This window comes from Melanerpes formicivorus, unplaced genomic scaffold, assembly GCF_026170545.1.
Source record: "Melanerpes formicivorus ecotype bairdi unplaced genomic scaffold, bMelFor1.0.p_v2 SCAF_14, whole genome shotgun sequence".
Classification (NCBI taxonomy): domain Eukaryota; kingdom Metazoa; phylum Chordata; class Aves; order Piciformes; family Picidae; genus Melanerpes; species Melanerpes formicivorus.
In genome coordinates, this window is record NW_027142366.1 from 5794079 (window position 1) to 5808678 (window position 14600).

Genomic DNA, 14600 nt, shown 5'->3' on the forward strand with positions numbered 1-14600 from the left:
AACACAGGTGGACCCTGGAGGTGTTCAAGAGGGGATTGGACGTGGCACTTGGTGCCATGGTTTAGTAATCATGAGGTCTTGGGTGACAGGTTGGACTTGATGAACTTTGAGGACTTTTCCAACCTTGTTGATTCTATGATGCTATGATCCTTAAAGACAGGTTTCAGGGTGATGAATAACTGAGTGTATCAAACCAGGAATACCCAGATACATGAGGTGGGAAGAATGTGACAGTTTTTGTATGGTGTCATAGTGTGCTGCTTCGGATGTGTTCAATAGGTCTTTTCAGTGCAGCCTTGAATGTAGTGTAATGGACCTGATCTGTTGTCTGTCTCTCATAGAGTGATTGCCCATTGGAATGGGCTGCCTGGGGTGGTGGTGGAATTGCCATCGTTGGAGGTGTTTAGGAGGAGACTTGATGGGGTGCTTGGTGCCATGGTTTAGTTGATTAGATGGTGTTGGATGAAGGTTGGACGTGATGATCTTGAAGATCTCTTCCAACCTGGTCTGGTCTGGTCTGGTCTGGTCTATTCTATTCTATTCTATTCTATTCTATTCTATTCTATTCTATTCTATTCTATTCTATTCTATTCTATTCTATTCCTCTCTGCCCCCTTGAGGATTCAGTGAAGCTGGAGAGAGTAAGTCGTAAGGGTCCTCCTGGATAAACCACAGGATTGCAAGAAGAGGCTGCACTCTGACCTAGTCCTTAGGACTGGAGAGACCTTTCAAATTTAGTTCCCTGGTGCTAAGCCTGGGCTCTGTGTTGGGGAGATCTAGATCTGTTTTACTTTGGACAGCTGTCCAGACTGGAAGCTGTATCTAAAGTGGGCAGGACTGTCAATGGCACAACATTGGAGCAGTAGATGTAGGTGAGCCCAGGTGTCCTTGGACATACAGCAGTGCTGTTGTGTCTTCTGGAAAGTTACCAGCAGACACGTCTGTCTGTCTTTCTAGCTTCTTGAGACTTGTCTCCTACCCAATCTTCTTTTCAAGCTGATTGAGCAAAATGCTTGATCCTTAGCACAGTGCTTTTCTGCACGTAGGAGATTATTTAATAATTATGACAGATTTGTAGTGTTTTGTCCTGCTCAGCAGTCTAAGTAGTTGCATTGTGTTGTCTTCCTGAATCCAATTTGTAACAATAATGTGCTTTGTTGTTTTTTCCCTCTTAACTGTATTTCTGGAACCAATTTGACTATTCTTCCATCCCCTCCTCTTCCTATGAGGACATCCCAGGGAGTGCTTTGCCTTCCACACTGCCAGTTGCCTTCTGTTTGCCTACTTACAGAATCAGTCAGGGTTGGAAGGGACCTCTAGGATCATCTAGTTCCAACCCCCCTGCCATCGGCAGGGACACCTCACATTAGATCAGGCTGGCCAGAGCCTCATCCAGCCTGGTCTTAAACACCTCCAGGGATGGGGCCTCAACCTACCCATATTATGCTGCCCATATTCCAGTGGTTTGGAAATAGATTTGTGTGAGATTATTTTAATATTTAATGTTTTAATATTTCAGTTTAGGAAAGATGTTGAGTTGCTGGAATGTGTCCAGTGAGGGGCAACAAAGCTGGGGAGGGATTTGAAGCACAGCCCTGTGAGGAGAGGCTGAGGGAGCTGAGGTTGCTTATCCTGGAGAAGAGGAGGCTCAGGGGAGACCTTATTGCTGTCTCCAACTACCTGAAGGGAGGTTGTAGCCAGGTGGGGGTTGGTCTCTTCTCCCAGGCACCCAGCACCAGAACAAGAGGACACAGTCTCAAGCTGCACCATGGAGGTTTAGGCTGGAGGTTAGGAAGAAATTCTACGCAGAGAGAGTGATTGCCCATTGGAGTGTACTTCCTGGGGAGGTGGTGGAGTCACCATCATTGGGGGTGTTTAGGAAAAGGCTTGATGGGGTGCCTCATGCCATGGTTTAGTTGATTAGATAGTGTTGGATGCGATGATCTTGAAGGTCTCTTCCAACCTGGTCTGGTCTATCCTATCCTATCCTATCCTATCCTATCCTATCCTATCCTATCCTATCCTATCCTATCCTATCCTATCCTATCCTATCCTATCCTATCCTATCCTATCCTATCCTATATTCCTGTTTCCTTCCCTTCAGCAGAATAGGGCCTTCTCTTGACCTTCATTCCTATCAGACTGTGGACAAAACACTCAGGATAATGGATGCACAATCTTTATGACAGATAATGTGGCAGTGGCTCCCTGTAATTGGACACTCCCCTCCCCCCAGCAGTTACTAAAAGAAAAGTATTCCACTGATTCCTATGACGGCCTGTTTCCTACTCCTGCAACAGCTTTAAAACCTATGGCAAGTATCACTCTGTGGCAGAGAGCTGTCTCCTTTTAGCAGAATGACACAAGTAGCACATCTTTAGAAATGCTCAACTTTTAAACTCGAAAGTTAAGGCTTAATAGCACAAGAGAGGTCTCATTTTGCTGTTTACATGCAGATAAGCTTCCTTGACATGCTGCAGCAGTAGAAAAGGCTTTTCTCTTTTGAGTGTTTAAATATACAGACTAAGACCAACTACAATATAGTTTAAAAAAAATAAAGAAAGACCTTTTTTATAGACATCACAACCTCTTCCACACAACCAAATCACAAGTGACTTGGTAGCCTTTAGAAGTATCTGTGTCCAGCTCTAATATAAGCTATGGACTTGGATGCAAACTGCACACTCATAAACCATGCGTTTTGCCAGCATGCCTCAGGCTCCTTTTCAATGTATTGTACAAGCTCTAATTGCCTTCTTTACACAGTTAATGTTTGAATCTCTCTTCTGAGCATTAGCTCATTCATTGAAAGAAAACCAAACACATTGGCTGACTTTAGTTAAAGAGGAATTCTATGTTTCTCTTTCACGTTTGCGCAAATGATCTTCTTAAATGGCTTTGAAACTGAGTGTACAGAGGATGTTAATCAAATTAATTACATGACTTAGGGAATCTTACATTTGGGCTTTTGGTTTTTAGCATAAGAGCATCATGCAGAAAAGCTGCCCAAGATTCTTACTGGTCTATCTTGTAAATGGCTTCTAGTCTCTACATTAGGATAGGATAGGATAGGATAGGATAGGATAGGATAGGATAGGATAGGATAGGATAGGATAGGATAGGATAGGATAGGATAGGATAGGATAGGATAGGATAGGATAGGATGGGATAGACCAGGTTGGAAAAGACCTTCGAGATCATCAAGTCTAACCAGCCCCTGCCTGTCTACAGCCTCCCTTCAGGTAGTTGTAGACAGCAATAAGGTCTCCCCTGAGCCTCCTCTTCTCCAGCAACCCCAGCTCCCTCAGCACTCTGCATAGGGCTTGTGTTCCAAATCCCTCCCCAGCTTTGTTGCCCTTCTGTGGCCACGTTCCAGCAAGTCAACATCTTTCCTATATTGAGGGGCCCAGAACTGGGTAGAGTACCAGCTAAAAAACTTGGGAGCACTTTCTGAAAATGTGACTATACTCACAGTCTGCTAAGAAAAATACTATTTTTTTTCTTAAGTCATGCTCATTTAGCATTTGATTCTGACAGGACAGAGCACAAGCCAAAAGAAATGATTTGTGAGGCTCCAGTGCTATAATGGGCACAAACCTACTCCCCGTACCCGCCCCAGCTGGTTGTGTTAAAGTATTTGTTGTTTATGGTGTATGCAGAGTGAAACTGTTCAGGAAGACTAGCTGAAACTTTTGCTTGTTTCTACAAGAGAATTCCCCAGAGTGAAAGTCAATGTGGGATCTTGGATGCAGGAGTAGAAGAGTGGCTTGCCTTAACGTGTAGAAGAGAGCATATGGTTTTAGTAACAGGCTAATAAGAGCAATTAACCTTATAGTGCACTCATTTGTTGGTCTCAGTTGTTTATAAACTAGGCAATAAAGATATTTTACCATCCTAAAGCTTTATAGGAGATTAGTGAAATCAGGCTGTATTTTTCAAGTTAATGCCCAGCAGTACTCAGGTGACAGCCTAGGTGACAGAAACCAAATAGGCAGGGAAGAAAATACCCAGAGTATTATGTGGTGTGTCTAAGCAGTGGGTAGAATCACAAATGGATAAATACAGAGTATGGTTTAAAGAAATAAATCTGTGTTACAGGTTTTCATTAGGAGAGGGACTGTTTTCACAGGATGCAGTCACAGGTCTGTCATTCAGCTTGCTCTTGTCACCTGGCAAAGATTATGATGCAAACTGCTTCCAGGCTTATTTAAAGTGAAAGAGAGTTTTAAACTTATTGCATTTCTTCTAACATCTGCCATGGAATTGCTCAGAAGGATGGACCCCGTAAAAGAATGAGTTTCTTTTAACAGCAGGCACCATCCTTGTTGTCTTGTTTGGTTTTGTGTTTTTGAAAGGTCTTTCATTGCCTGGCAAGCAGAGAAATTGACTACAAATAAGCAAGTAGCCTGCCCCACAAACAGCACTCCCAAGGAAACCCTTTTGGACTTCATTCTCTGGTGGCTCCTTCATTACAGGTGTTTTCATTTTGGATAGCTGTTGCTGTGCAGTTGGGCACCTTGCTGCAAAGCCAAATGGCATCACAGGCTGAGGGATCTTTATTTTGCTGGTGCTTTGGTTTCTGGGTTGGTGGTGATGGGAGCAAGACGGTTTGCACATCATAATGATTTGTGCTGTTTTATTTGACTCTGTAGCTTTCGGGCTCCTGCTTTCCTGCAATATTTGTTGCGTAAACTTTTGCCTCTTTATTGAGAGTGTCCCCAAAGAGACCTTTAAATCAACTCATCTGTGGATTTAATTTGGTGTGTTATGTTGCTGTTATTAGTTTAGTCTGTCCTTCCTGGTTTACTGTTATTGGGCTGATTTTTACTGTGCATGTTGGTTAACAAGCATTTCAATTGAATTTGGCTAGTGATAACCCTAATGAGTTGTTGCTGCTTTTTCTTCACTCTGAATTTTACAGTCAAGGCAATTACTTGACTTTTTTTTTTTTCCCCTTCTTCTTTTGGGGTTTTCTGCAGAGAACTTCCATAAAGCCCTTCTGTACAAATCTGTGGTCTTGTGTGGTTTTTTTCTTTCCCTTTCATTGAGTTGTCTGAACAATGTACTTGCTGGTGCAGCATTCGCTGAATATGAGGACTCTTTTGCTTTATTAGACTTGACAGTGTTTAAACAATACTAATTCTCATACCCAGCTGGCTTCTCAATTGATTTCTCTGCTCTCTGTTGCTGTGTAAACCAAGCTGGAACATTAAAGACATCTTGCATGCTGCCCTCTGAGGAGTTGGTTTTTCTTTAGAGAAAAATCAAATAAGTGAAAACTTTCTGGGGTTTCTCATATATTTCTTTTTTGGTTTTTTTCCTTCTGGATCTTTAAATGATGTCTCAATGTACTGACAAATTTTGTGCATTTTGTGAAGCTGCTGATTTCCAAGCACATGCTTTTGAAAAGCTGCCTTCATTTTCTGGTGAGATTTGCCAGCTTGCTCGTTTGTCTGCGGAAATAAACATCTCTTTCTTGTTATAAACCTTAATATAGCAGCTATCAAATCATGTTCAGGAGGTACCTAAATGTGCCATTTGAACCCAGCTAAAATGTTGCATGTGTAAAATTTGCTTGCTGAACACTCCCAGAACTTTTGCAGCTGTTAATAATTTCTTTCACCCTCTCATTTTAAACAATCTCGAAGCAGCCTCAAGTTTTGAGCTAACTACTGGAGTTGAAATTGCTGGGGAGAGACACACACACAAAATTCTTCTATCCTCTAAACATCACTGTTTAAGTCACCCTTTAGACAATCCCAAGCTTTAAGATGTCTGTTCCTGAAAACTTAATTTTCTGTGCTCTAGAACAGTCATCTGTGATTGGCTTCAATTTTTGTAGAGATGAGGAGCAAGACTCTCTCTTTCCAGGCCTTTAGAGCTGCTTAATTTCATGCAAACTTCAGGTTTTGTGCTGTACCAACTTTCTGAAACCCAGCTGTCTGAATTCCTCATCCACTCCACCTCTCCAAATACCCAGGTGCCTGTGTAGCTGGGGTAAGGATTTGGGGTGCTCATTTGTCAGGGGTCAAATAAGGGCAGTGATCTCTCTCATAATGGACTGGTTCAAGCTGAGCAGTGGGACTTGGGTTTTAACTTCAAGACATCATAGAATCAATAAGGTTGGAAAAGACCTCAAGGATCATCAAGTCCAACCTCTCACCCAAGACCTCATGACTACTAAACCATGGCTCCAAGTGCCACATCCAATCCCCTCTTGAACACCTCCAAGGACGGTGACTCCACCACCTCCCTGGGCAGCACACTCCAATGGCTAACAACTCTCTCTGAAGAACTTTCTCCTCACCTTGAGCCTAAACTTCCCCTGGTGCAGCTTGAGACTGTGTCCTCTTGTTCTGGTGCTGGTTGCCTGGGAGAAGAGACCAACCCCCAGGTAGTTGCAGACAGCAATAAGGTCTCCCCTGAGCCTCCTCTTCTCCAGGCTAAACAATCCCAGCTCCCTCAGCCTCTCCTCAGTGCTTACTGATAAAACTTTATACATTTTTTTTTGCCATAATGTCTTTCTTTAACCTTTTCAGGTGTTGCACAGAAATCAGGTAGCCAACCTTGGGTCCTTTATTGCCACTCCTATGAAACATGTGCTAGCATCTGTTTCACACAGTGTCGTGAATCCCCCGTGTTGTGCATGCAAAGTTACTTGGAGTCACTGTAGGGCATATTTTGTGAATTAATGAATGTTTTGGTCACACAGTCTTTCACTGAAGTAATTTATTTGTTTTGTTTTGTTAATTTACTGCAGCTGGTCTGAAAACCCAGAGGAATGGAAGTTTCAGAAGACAAGACAAACCTGGCTTCTCCTGCATATGTATGATAAAGAGAAGGTTTGTATCAGCGCTGCCTGTTCTCAGAACAGATGTGATGCAAAGTTTTGTACATCAGTTTTAGCTATTCTGAGTTGACCAAAAGCTGCTGCTGCTAGCCAGGCAGTTTTCTCATTATGTTCTTTTTTTAATGCTAATTTATAGACCAGTTACTTCATTTTTAATCAAAATGCTTGCAATTAGTCATTTTCACCCACAAGCACTCAACCCGATCATCCCTGATCTCTAGCTCAATGGCATCAGGAGCCTGCCTGATGTACAGGGCCACCCCTCCACCCCTTCTCCCTTGCCTGTCTCTCCTGAATAGCCTGTAGCTGTCAGTTGCAGTGCTCCAGTCATGTGAGTCATCCCACCACGTCTCTGTGATGGCAACTACATCATAACTTTCCTGCTGTAACAAGGCTTCCAGCTCCTCTTGTTTAGTTGCCCATGCTTCGTTCATTAGTGTACATTCACTTCAGCTGGGCTGCTGGTTTCACCCCTGGCTCCAGCTTATCACCCCCAGACTCCTGCCCCCTTCAAATCTAGTTTAAAGTCCTATCAACGAGACCTGCCAGTTCCCTCCCTAGAATCTTTTTCCCTTTGAGGGATAGGCCATTCTCCAGTTCTGGGCCCCCTCAGTGTAGGAAGGATGTTGACATACTGGAATGTGTCCAAGGAAGGGCAACAAAGTTGGTGAGGGGTTTGGAACACAAGCCCTATGAGGAGAGGCTGAGGGAGCTGAGGTTGCTTAGCCTGGAGAAGAGGAGGCTCAGGGGAGACCTTATTGCTCTCTACAACTACCTGAAGGGAGGTTGTAGCCAGGTGGGGGTTGGTCTCTTCTCCCAGGCAACCAGCACCAGAATAAGAAGACACAGTTTCAAGCTGTGCCAGGGAGGTTCAGACTGAGTGTTAGGAAGAAATTCTACGCAGAGAGAGTGATTTGCCATTGGAATGTGCTGCCCAGGGAGGTGGTGGAGTCACCATCATTGGAGGTGTTTAGAAGGAGACTTGATAGGATGCTTGGTTGCATGGTTTAGTTGATTACGTGGCACTGGATGATAGGTTGGAGGTGATGATCTTTGAGGTCTCTTCCAACCTGGTCTGGTCTAGTTCTGTTCTGTTCTGTTCTGTTCTATTCTATTCTATTCTATTCTATTCTATTCTATTCTATTCTATTCTATTCTATTCTATTCTATTCTATTCTATTCTATTCTATTCTATTCTATTCTATTCTATTCTATATCATTCTGATGGTTATACTAGATTTTTGTACTTGATAACATGCCAAGCATAAATGATTCATGTTTTATATAGATCTGGAGCTTCCTGTGAATTTGCGTCATAGTCTTCATTTGAATTCCTGCATGTACTGTAAAGCAGGATTCTCATCTTGCTTCAGCTATCTCTGGCTCCATCAAAATTGTACAGCCATATTGGCAAGATGCTAAAATAGCTTTCTCATTAAAACATAAGTGAAACCCGATGGTGATTGTATAAAAGCATGAAGTACAAGCAGGAGCTAGGCTCGCACCACGGCTGAGATCCATTCAGCTCTCAACTTGAAAAACACCATACATTGAATTTCCAGCCATGGTATTGAATGGGGCTCTCAGGTCATTCATTTTGGTGTGTAACAGAACAAACACTGAGCTGTTTGCACAGCAACTTATTGATTCATGCAGTTGAGATTCAGTTAGGTTTTGCTGGGTTTATTTTTGTTTTACTTTATTTTGGTGTGTAGTTAAACACTGAAGCATACCACTCACCCTGACCCAAATTACTCAGCAGCTCTTAAGCCAGTCACCTGACACAGGGTGTTACCTTTCTGGTTAAAAAACACTTTTAGAGTACCAGGTAATGAAAAGCATTGTTTCATGAAGGCAGAACTTCTCACACAATACAAATGCTTTCAAAAGATCAGTTGTGGAATACAGACTTGATTGTAGACGTCGAGGCTGTTCTCACTGTCTTCTAGTTTGAAGTTTAACCCCAGTCTTGATCAAACTTTCCAAATCAGTTTGGGTTCTTTAAAGCTGTCCAGAAATTGGTTTTTAACAGGCAGAATGATGGGTTTGCTTTTTTACCTGTTTACTTTGTGTTGAAATATACTGGGAAATAATTAACTGCAGGTAGCGTTTGGTTTGTATATTGAAACACGGCTTAACTCTACTTATTTCTCAGCACTGCAATGAAACTTCCTTGAATGAAAACTTCCTTGAATTAAACTATTTCCTTGAAAGAAAGTTCCTTTCTTTTCTTTTTTTTTTTCTTTTCTTTCTTTTTTCAAATCTAATGAAAGTTCTTCACAGAGAGAGTTGGTAGCCATTAGAATGGGCTGCCCAGGGAGGTGATGGAGTCACCATCCCTGGAGGTGTTCAAGAGGAGAGTGGACGTGGCACTTGGTGCCATGGTTTAGTCATGAGGTCTGTGGTGACAGGTTGGACTTGATGATCTTTGAGGTCTCCCAAGCTTGGTGATTCTGTGATTCTGTGTGAAATGTCTACAATTTATTTAAATCCACATCTTTCGTAGTTTAATAATCAGAGGCACACTGAATACGAGCTTGAGATAATGATTAACATCTGCCTCAGATTCAGTAAAGTTAGAAGAACTTGCTCAAGTGCTTGCAATTAAGCATGTGATGAAGTCTCTCCCTTCATCAGGACCATAGGGAAGGCAGACCAGCTTCTTTTGAATATTATTTTTACACCCAGATTAAACTTCCTGTCTATGACAGAATAAAATCTGTTGGATATCCAAGCATGACTAAAGTGCAAAAGGAGATGAGTTTCTTTCTTTCCTAAGCGTGTCTTTGATCTCATGGTGTCATTTGGATGCCTACTGCAAAGCCATGTCTTAGAGACAGGACTCTGTCTGTAAGAACTAAGTTGAGGTTTTAAAGTCCTTTCCAGCATGAGGGGGTTTATAAGTCCTTTTAAAATCCATCTGGTGGTTGGCTGACAGCTGCCAAGCCAAGCCTGTATACCTACAGCATATATATTTCTCCACAGTTCAGTATAAAGTAAACACTAGATCATTTGTTGATCTTTGTCATCTGGCACGGCATTTTTAGCGAGGAACTATGTCAGTTGTCTTCAGCTTCTGGACAGCAAAGGCCTGGAGGGGTTACTGAAGCTTCCTCAGAAGGTATCTGAGAAAACTAAGCTGGAGTTCGCTGTGCAGATATCTCTGTCTGCTCTGCCAAATAGATAGGCATCTGCAGATCTGAAACGTCTGAAAACTCTTGGGTTACAAGGGGTAATTTAAAAGTGATAACTGTTCTTTTCCTGCTACTGTTTTGTAGTTTCCCCCTCAAGCTCCTTTTCCTGCTGATAGTGATTATTTCACTTGGGTGAAAATAATAGTTCTGCATGAGCTCCAGCGCGCATTAGCTACGTAGCGCAGAGGCAGGGTTAATGTGTGTGTGAGAGAAAAAGAAACAAGGAAAAGGTCAAAACAGTTTAACAAAAGAATAATAATAAAATCCCACAAGCATCACTTCCACTTGCCAGAGCCATACTGGGAGGTCTTGATATCCAGTTTCCAGCCAGCCCAAAGCTGATCTTAGAAGCGGGGTTGTGTTCCTTCTTGTCGAGCCTTGCCAAGAGGCTGAAATTTCAGCTCTTCTACTACTGTATGTGGAGAATTAAAATTTGGATTCCCTTCCCTTCTTGCTGGCACTTTCTAGATTCCAGTCCTTGCTACGGCTCTATTCTGTGTGTAAGTTAGGAGGAAAGAGGATATTATCTTGCCTCCATGGCAGTGTCTTGTAATCTCATGCTGCAATAAACCTAATGGCAGCGTGAAAAAGGAAAAATCAGACCTCTTGAACACTTATCCTTAGGGCCAAATGCTAAGTGTTTTCTAGGTTTCAGGCAGCCACATATCTATCTGCACACTTAGTGTCTCTGAGTTCAGAGTAGGCTTTTAATTGCCCCTTCAAGCACTTTACTTCAATGACATAATAATAACTGTAATTCCACCGAGTGAGGTATGACTGCACTGCGAGGCCTGAGAAAAAGAGGTGTACATTACGTGGATAATGGGGCTAAAGTTTGAAACATAGAAATGTGCTGAGCTTTAAATACCCAGTACAGGGCATCTGCATTAAAGGAACGTTATCATGCTGAAATTGTTTGTGCCTGAATGGTTTTGGCTGTCATTAGTCCCAGTTTCCTGTGAGCGAAGAGGGTTAATGGAAGCATTTTCCATCATGTTTAAATGTGTTTGATTTGTACGTTGTAGCAGCACTTCATGTTTCATCCATTTCAGTGTTAGTCACTGCAAAATTAATATTACTAATTTTTTGGGGTATCTGCATTGTTTCTTTAGCACAGGAGTGTTTGTGTGAAGGATTGGCAGGTTTTCCATAGCATATGAGGCTGAACGCAGACTTTAGTTTTGATTTATTACTTCGCAGTATCCTCGATGGGCGAAGGCAGCGTTGGATTATCCTTTCTTCCTCTTCTCTTGGAGTGATAGAAGTTCTGGTGATCAAAGTTATGCTGCCAAATGTCGATGGAGAAATGAGTTGTAAATTATGTATCTGTTGAAGCTCTGTCCCCTCTGAAATGCTGATACTTTGCAGCATTGAAGCAGCCCTCGAATAATTAGTCTCTGGTCCTTTAAGTACTTACGTATGTGTTTAACTTGACTCATGGCGAGTTTGCCTTTTAAAGCTATATGTGTAAAGCTAAACATGGAGAAAAATAGTTGCAAGATGAGATCACTTTGACATCTCCTGATTCACAGCAGAGGCAAAATATGTTCATATTGGCTGAAACCTGTTCTGCAGATATAGAATGGAATAGAATGAGAATAGAATAAACCAGACCAGACCAGGTTGGAAGAGACCTTCGAGATCGTGTCCAACCCATCATCCAGCACCATCTAATCAACTAAACCATGGCACCAAGCACCCCATCCAGTCTCTTCCTAAACATCTCCACTGACAGTGACTCCACCATCTCCCTGGGCAGCCCATTCCAATGGCCAATCACTCTCTCTATGAAGAATTTCTTCCTAACATCCAGCCTAAACCTCCCCTGGCACAGCTTGAGACTGTGTCCTCTTGTTCTGGTGCTGGCCAACCAGGAGAAGAGACCAACCCCCACCTGCCTACAACTTCCCTTCAGGTAGTTGTGGACATCAATAAGGTCTCCCCTGAGCCTCCTCTTCTCCAGGCTAATCAACTTCAGCTCCCTCAGTCTCTCCTCATAGGGCTTGTGCTCCAAACCCCTCCCCAGCTTTGTTGCCCTTCTCTGGACATGTTCCAGCAACTCAACATCTTTCCTAAAGTGAGGGGCCCAGAACTGGACACAGCACTCAAGATGTAGCCTAACCAGTGCTGTGTACAGGGGGAGAATGACCTCCCTGTTCCTGCTGGCCACACTGTTCCTGATCCAGGCAAGGATGCCATTGGTGGTCTTGGCCGCCTGGGCGCACTGCTGGCTCATGATCAGATACCCTTCAAGGTGGATCTGTTCACCTAATGCTTTTGCAGATAAATTGCTTTGAAATGCTGAGTAAAAATGATTGAAGCCTTTTCTAGCTTGTGGCCAAGATTATTTCATGTAATGAGCATTTAAAATGTGTGTTGTACCGGGTAAGCTAAAACACAACCTGTGACTAGTTCATTAGAAAGGAAGTGAAATGGGGATAATGCTACTACAGATGATTAAGCTGCTTTTAATGTTGGAGATGTTAGTAGGGCCTAACAGTTTTAGCCTGCATCATTTAAAAATTATTTCCATATGTCTCAATTCAATTTGTTTTTCAAGTTCTGTTCCTTTGTGTAAGCATCCAGTCAAAGTTCTTGATAGTGGGTGGTATCTCATTTTACCAAATGAATCATTTTTGGGTAATTTCAGCAAAATTCTTTCTTGAGACACCTAGGTACATGCAGTTTCCCCTGAATTTAGTAAGGTTTGCATACAGAATCACAGAACCATAGAATTGTTAGGGTTGGGAAGGGGCCTCAAGGATCATCTAGTTCCAACCCCCCTGCCATGGGCAGGCACACCTCACACTAGATCAGGTTGCTCAGAGCCACATCCAGCCTGGCCTTCAAAACCTCCAGGGATGAGGCTTCTACCACTCCCTGGGCAACCTATTCCAGTGTCTCACCACCCTCATGGGAAAGAACTTCTTCCTAACATCCAATCTGAATCTACCTATTTCTATTTTGGCTCCATTCCCCTTAGTCCTATCACTAGCTGACACCCTAAAAAATGTTTCCAGAAGTAGGATTTGGCTGGTGGCTTTTTCCTTCCAACAATCCTCATGGCGTTGAGCTTGCTGTTAGGGAGTGTTTGCATTTGCTGCTCAGCCTTTCCACATCTGCTTAGAATTTCCTCTCAGATGCTTCACCCATCTGAGCACGTGACAGTCCTCTCACCACGGTCCATCCCTCCCTGCAGCTTGAACCTTGCCAAGAAACTCTTCCCATAGAATAGAATAGAATAGAAAGAATAGAATTAACCAGATTGGAAGAGACCTTTGAGATCATTGAGTCCAACCTATCATCCCACACCATCTAATCAACTAAACCATGGCACCAAGTACCCCCTCCAGTCTCTTCCTAAACACTTCCAGTGATGGTGACTCCACCACCTCCCTGGGCAGCCCATTCCAATGGCCAATCACTCTTTCTATGAAGAATTTCTTCCTAACATCCAGCCTAAACCTCCCCTGGTGCAGCTTGAGACTATGTCCTCTTGTTCTGGTGCTGGTTGCCTGGGAGAAGAGACCAACCCCCACCTGGCTACAACCTCCCTTCGGGTAGTTGTAGAGAGCGATAAGGTCTCCTCTGAGCCTCCTCTTCTCCAGGCTAATCAACCCCAGCTCCCTCAGCCTCTCCTCATAGGGCTTGTGCTCCAAACTCCTCCCCAGCTTTGTTGCCCTTCTCTGGACACATTCCATCAAGTGGGTGGACGTGAGTGCTGGCAAACACAAAAGCCCATGCAGTTCTCCTAGTTACATTTCAGGTGATGGTTTTGCAGGATTGTGAATGAGTCTGGAGAGAGAAGAAAATAAAGCTGCTCTTTTTCACCCCACCCATCCCCCCCCTTCCTTCTTTTTCTTTATAGGTTCCAGACAAGTATTTCACCATTTTATTGGATTACCTGCAAGGGCTTCAAGGCAGTGCACGAGACCTCACTGTGCAGAAAGCTGAAGCTTTTATGAAGGAATTTGATGGCTCTGATACAGAAGACCCAAACCTGTTGGAGAAGTGCGAGCGCATACGACAAGTTCTGCAGCTGCTGTCCTGAGAGCGTTTCTGCCTCTTGATGGTTGTCTGGTGGAGAGAAGGATAAGGGTGTCTTATACAGAGACTATAAATTAGTTGTAAAGATGGGTTTTCTAATAAGAGTGCTAACAGTCAGTGTTGAGATTTTGTACTCATCCTTTTTTTTAGCCAATTGCAATTATTTATCATGTTTTGAGGTGATGGAATAAAAAGATCTGATTCCCAGGCGTGCTGCTAAAAGTAATCTTACTGCAAATCTTTACAAAGATCAACCTCTCTCTCCCCTGTTAGTTTTTCTCCACCTCCCCCTCTAATTGCTTTTAAACAAGAGGAAGATGTGCAGCTCCTAATAAGAGGAGCAAAGGACCCAACAAAAAAGCCTGGAGGGTCTTTTACAATGGCAGCTTTTAAGATGAGCGCACAGTACAGTGCTTGCTCAGCCAGCTGTACTCTATCACTTTCAGCTTTAGAAGTATGTCATTTGGATTTGGGAAAGATCATTTTCAGTCTGTTGAACACGAGTTGTA

At 43.0% G+C, this 14600-nt stretch overlaps 1 protein-coding gene across 12 annotated transcripts in view; it reads left to right on the forward strand.

Annotated features, from left to right (window-relative positions):
* Positions 1–14300, forward strand: part of CUNH7orf50 (chromosome unknown C7orf50 homolog) — a 158862-nt gene extending 144562 nt beyond the window's left edge. For 10 of the 12 annotated variants that reach the window (XM_068146707.1, XM_068146708.1, XM_068146712.1 and 7 more), the window contains 2 exons: positions 6761–6842; positions 13913–14300. In XM_068146707.1, coding sequence (XP_068002808.1) covers positions 6761–6842; positions 13913–14095 — 265 coding nt within the window. In that variant the 3' untranslated portion in view covers positions 14096–14300. Of the gene's footprint in view, positions 1–4355; positions 4476–6760; positions 6843–13912 lie in introns of all 12 variants that reach the window. The other 2 variants (XM_068146715.1, XM_068146705.1) reach the window with 1 other exon arrangement.
* Positions 14301–14600: the final 300 nt, after the last annotated feature.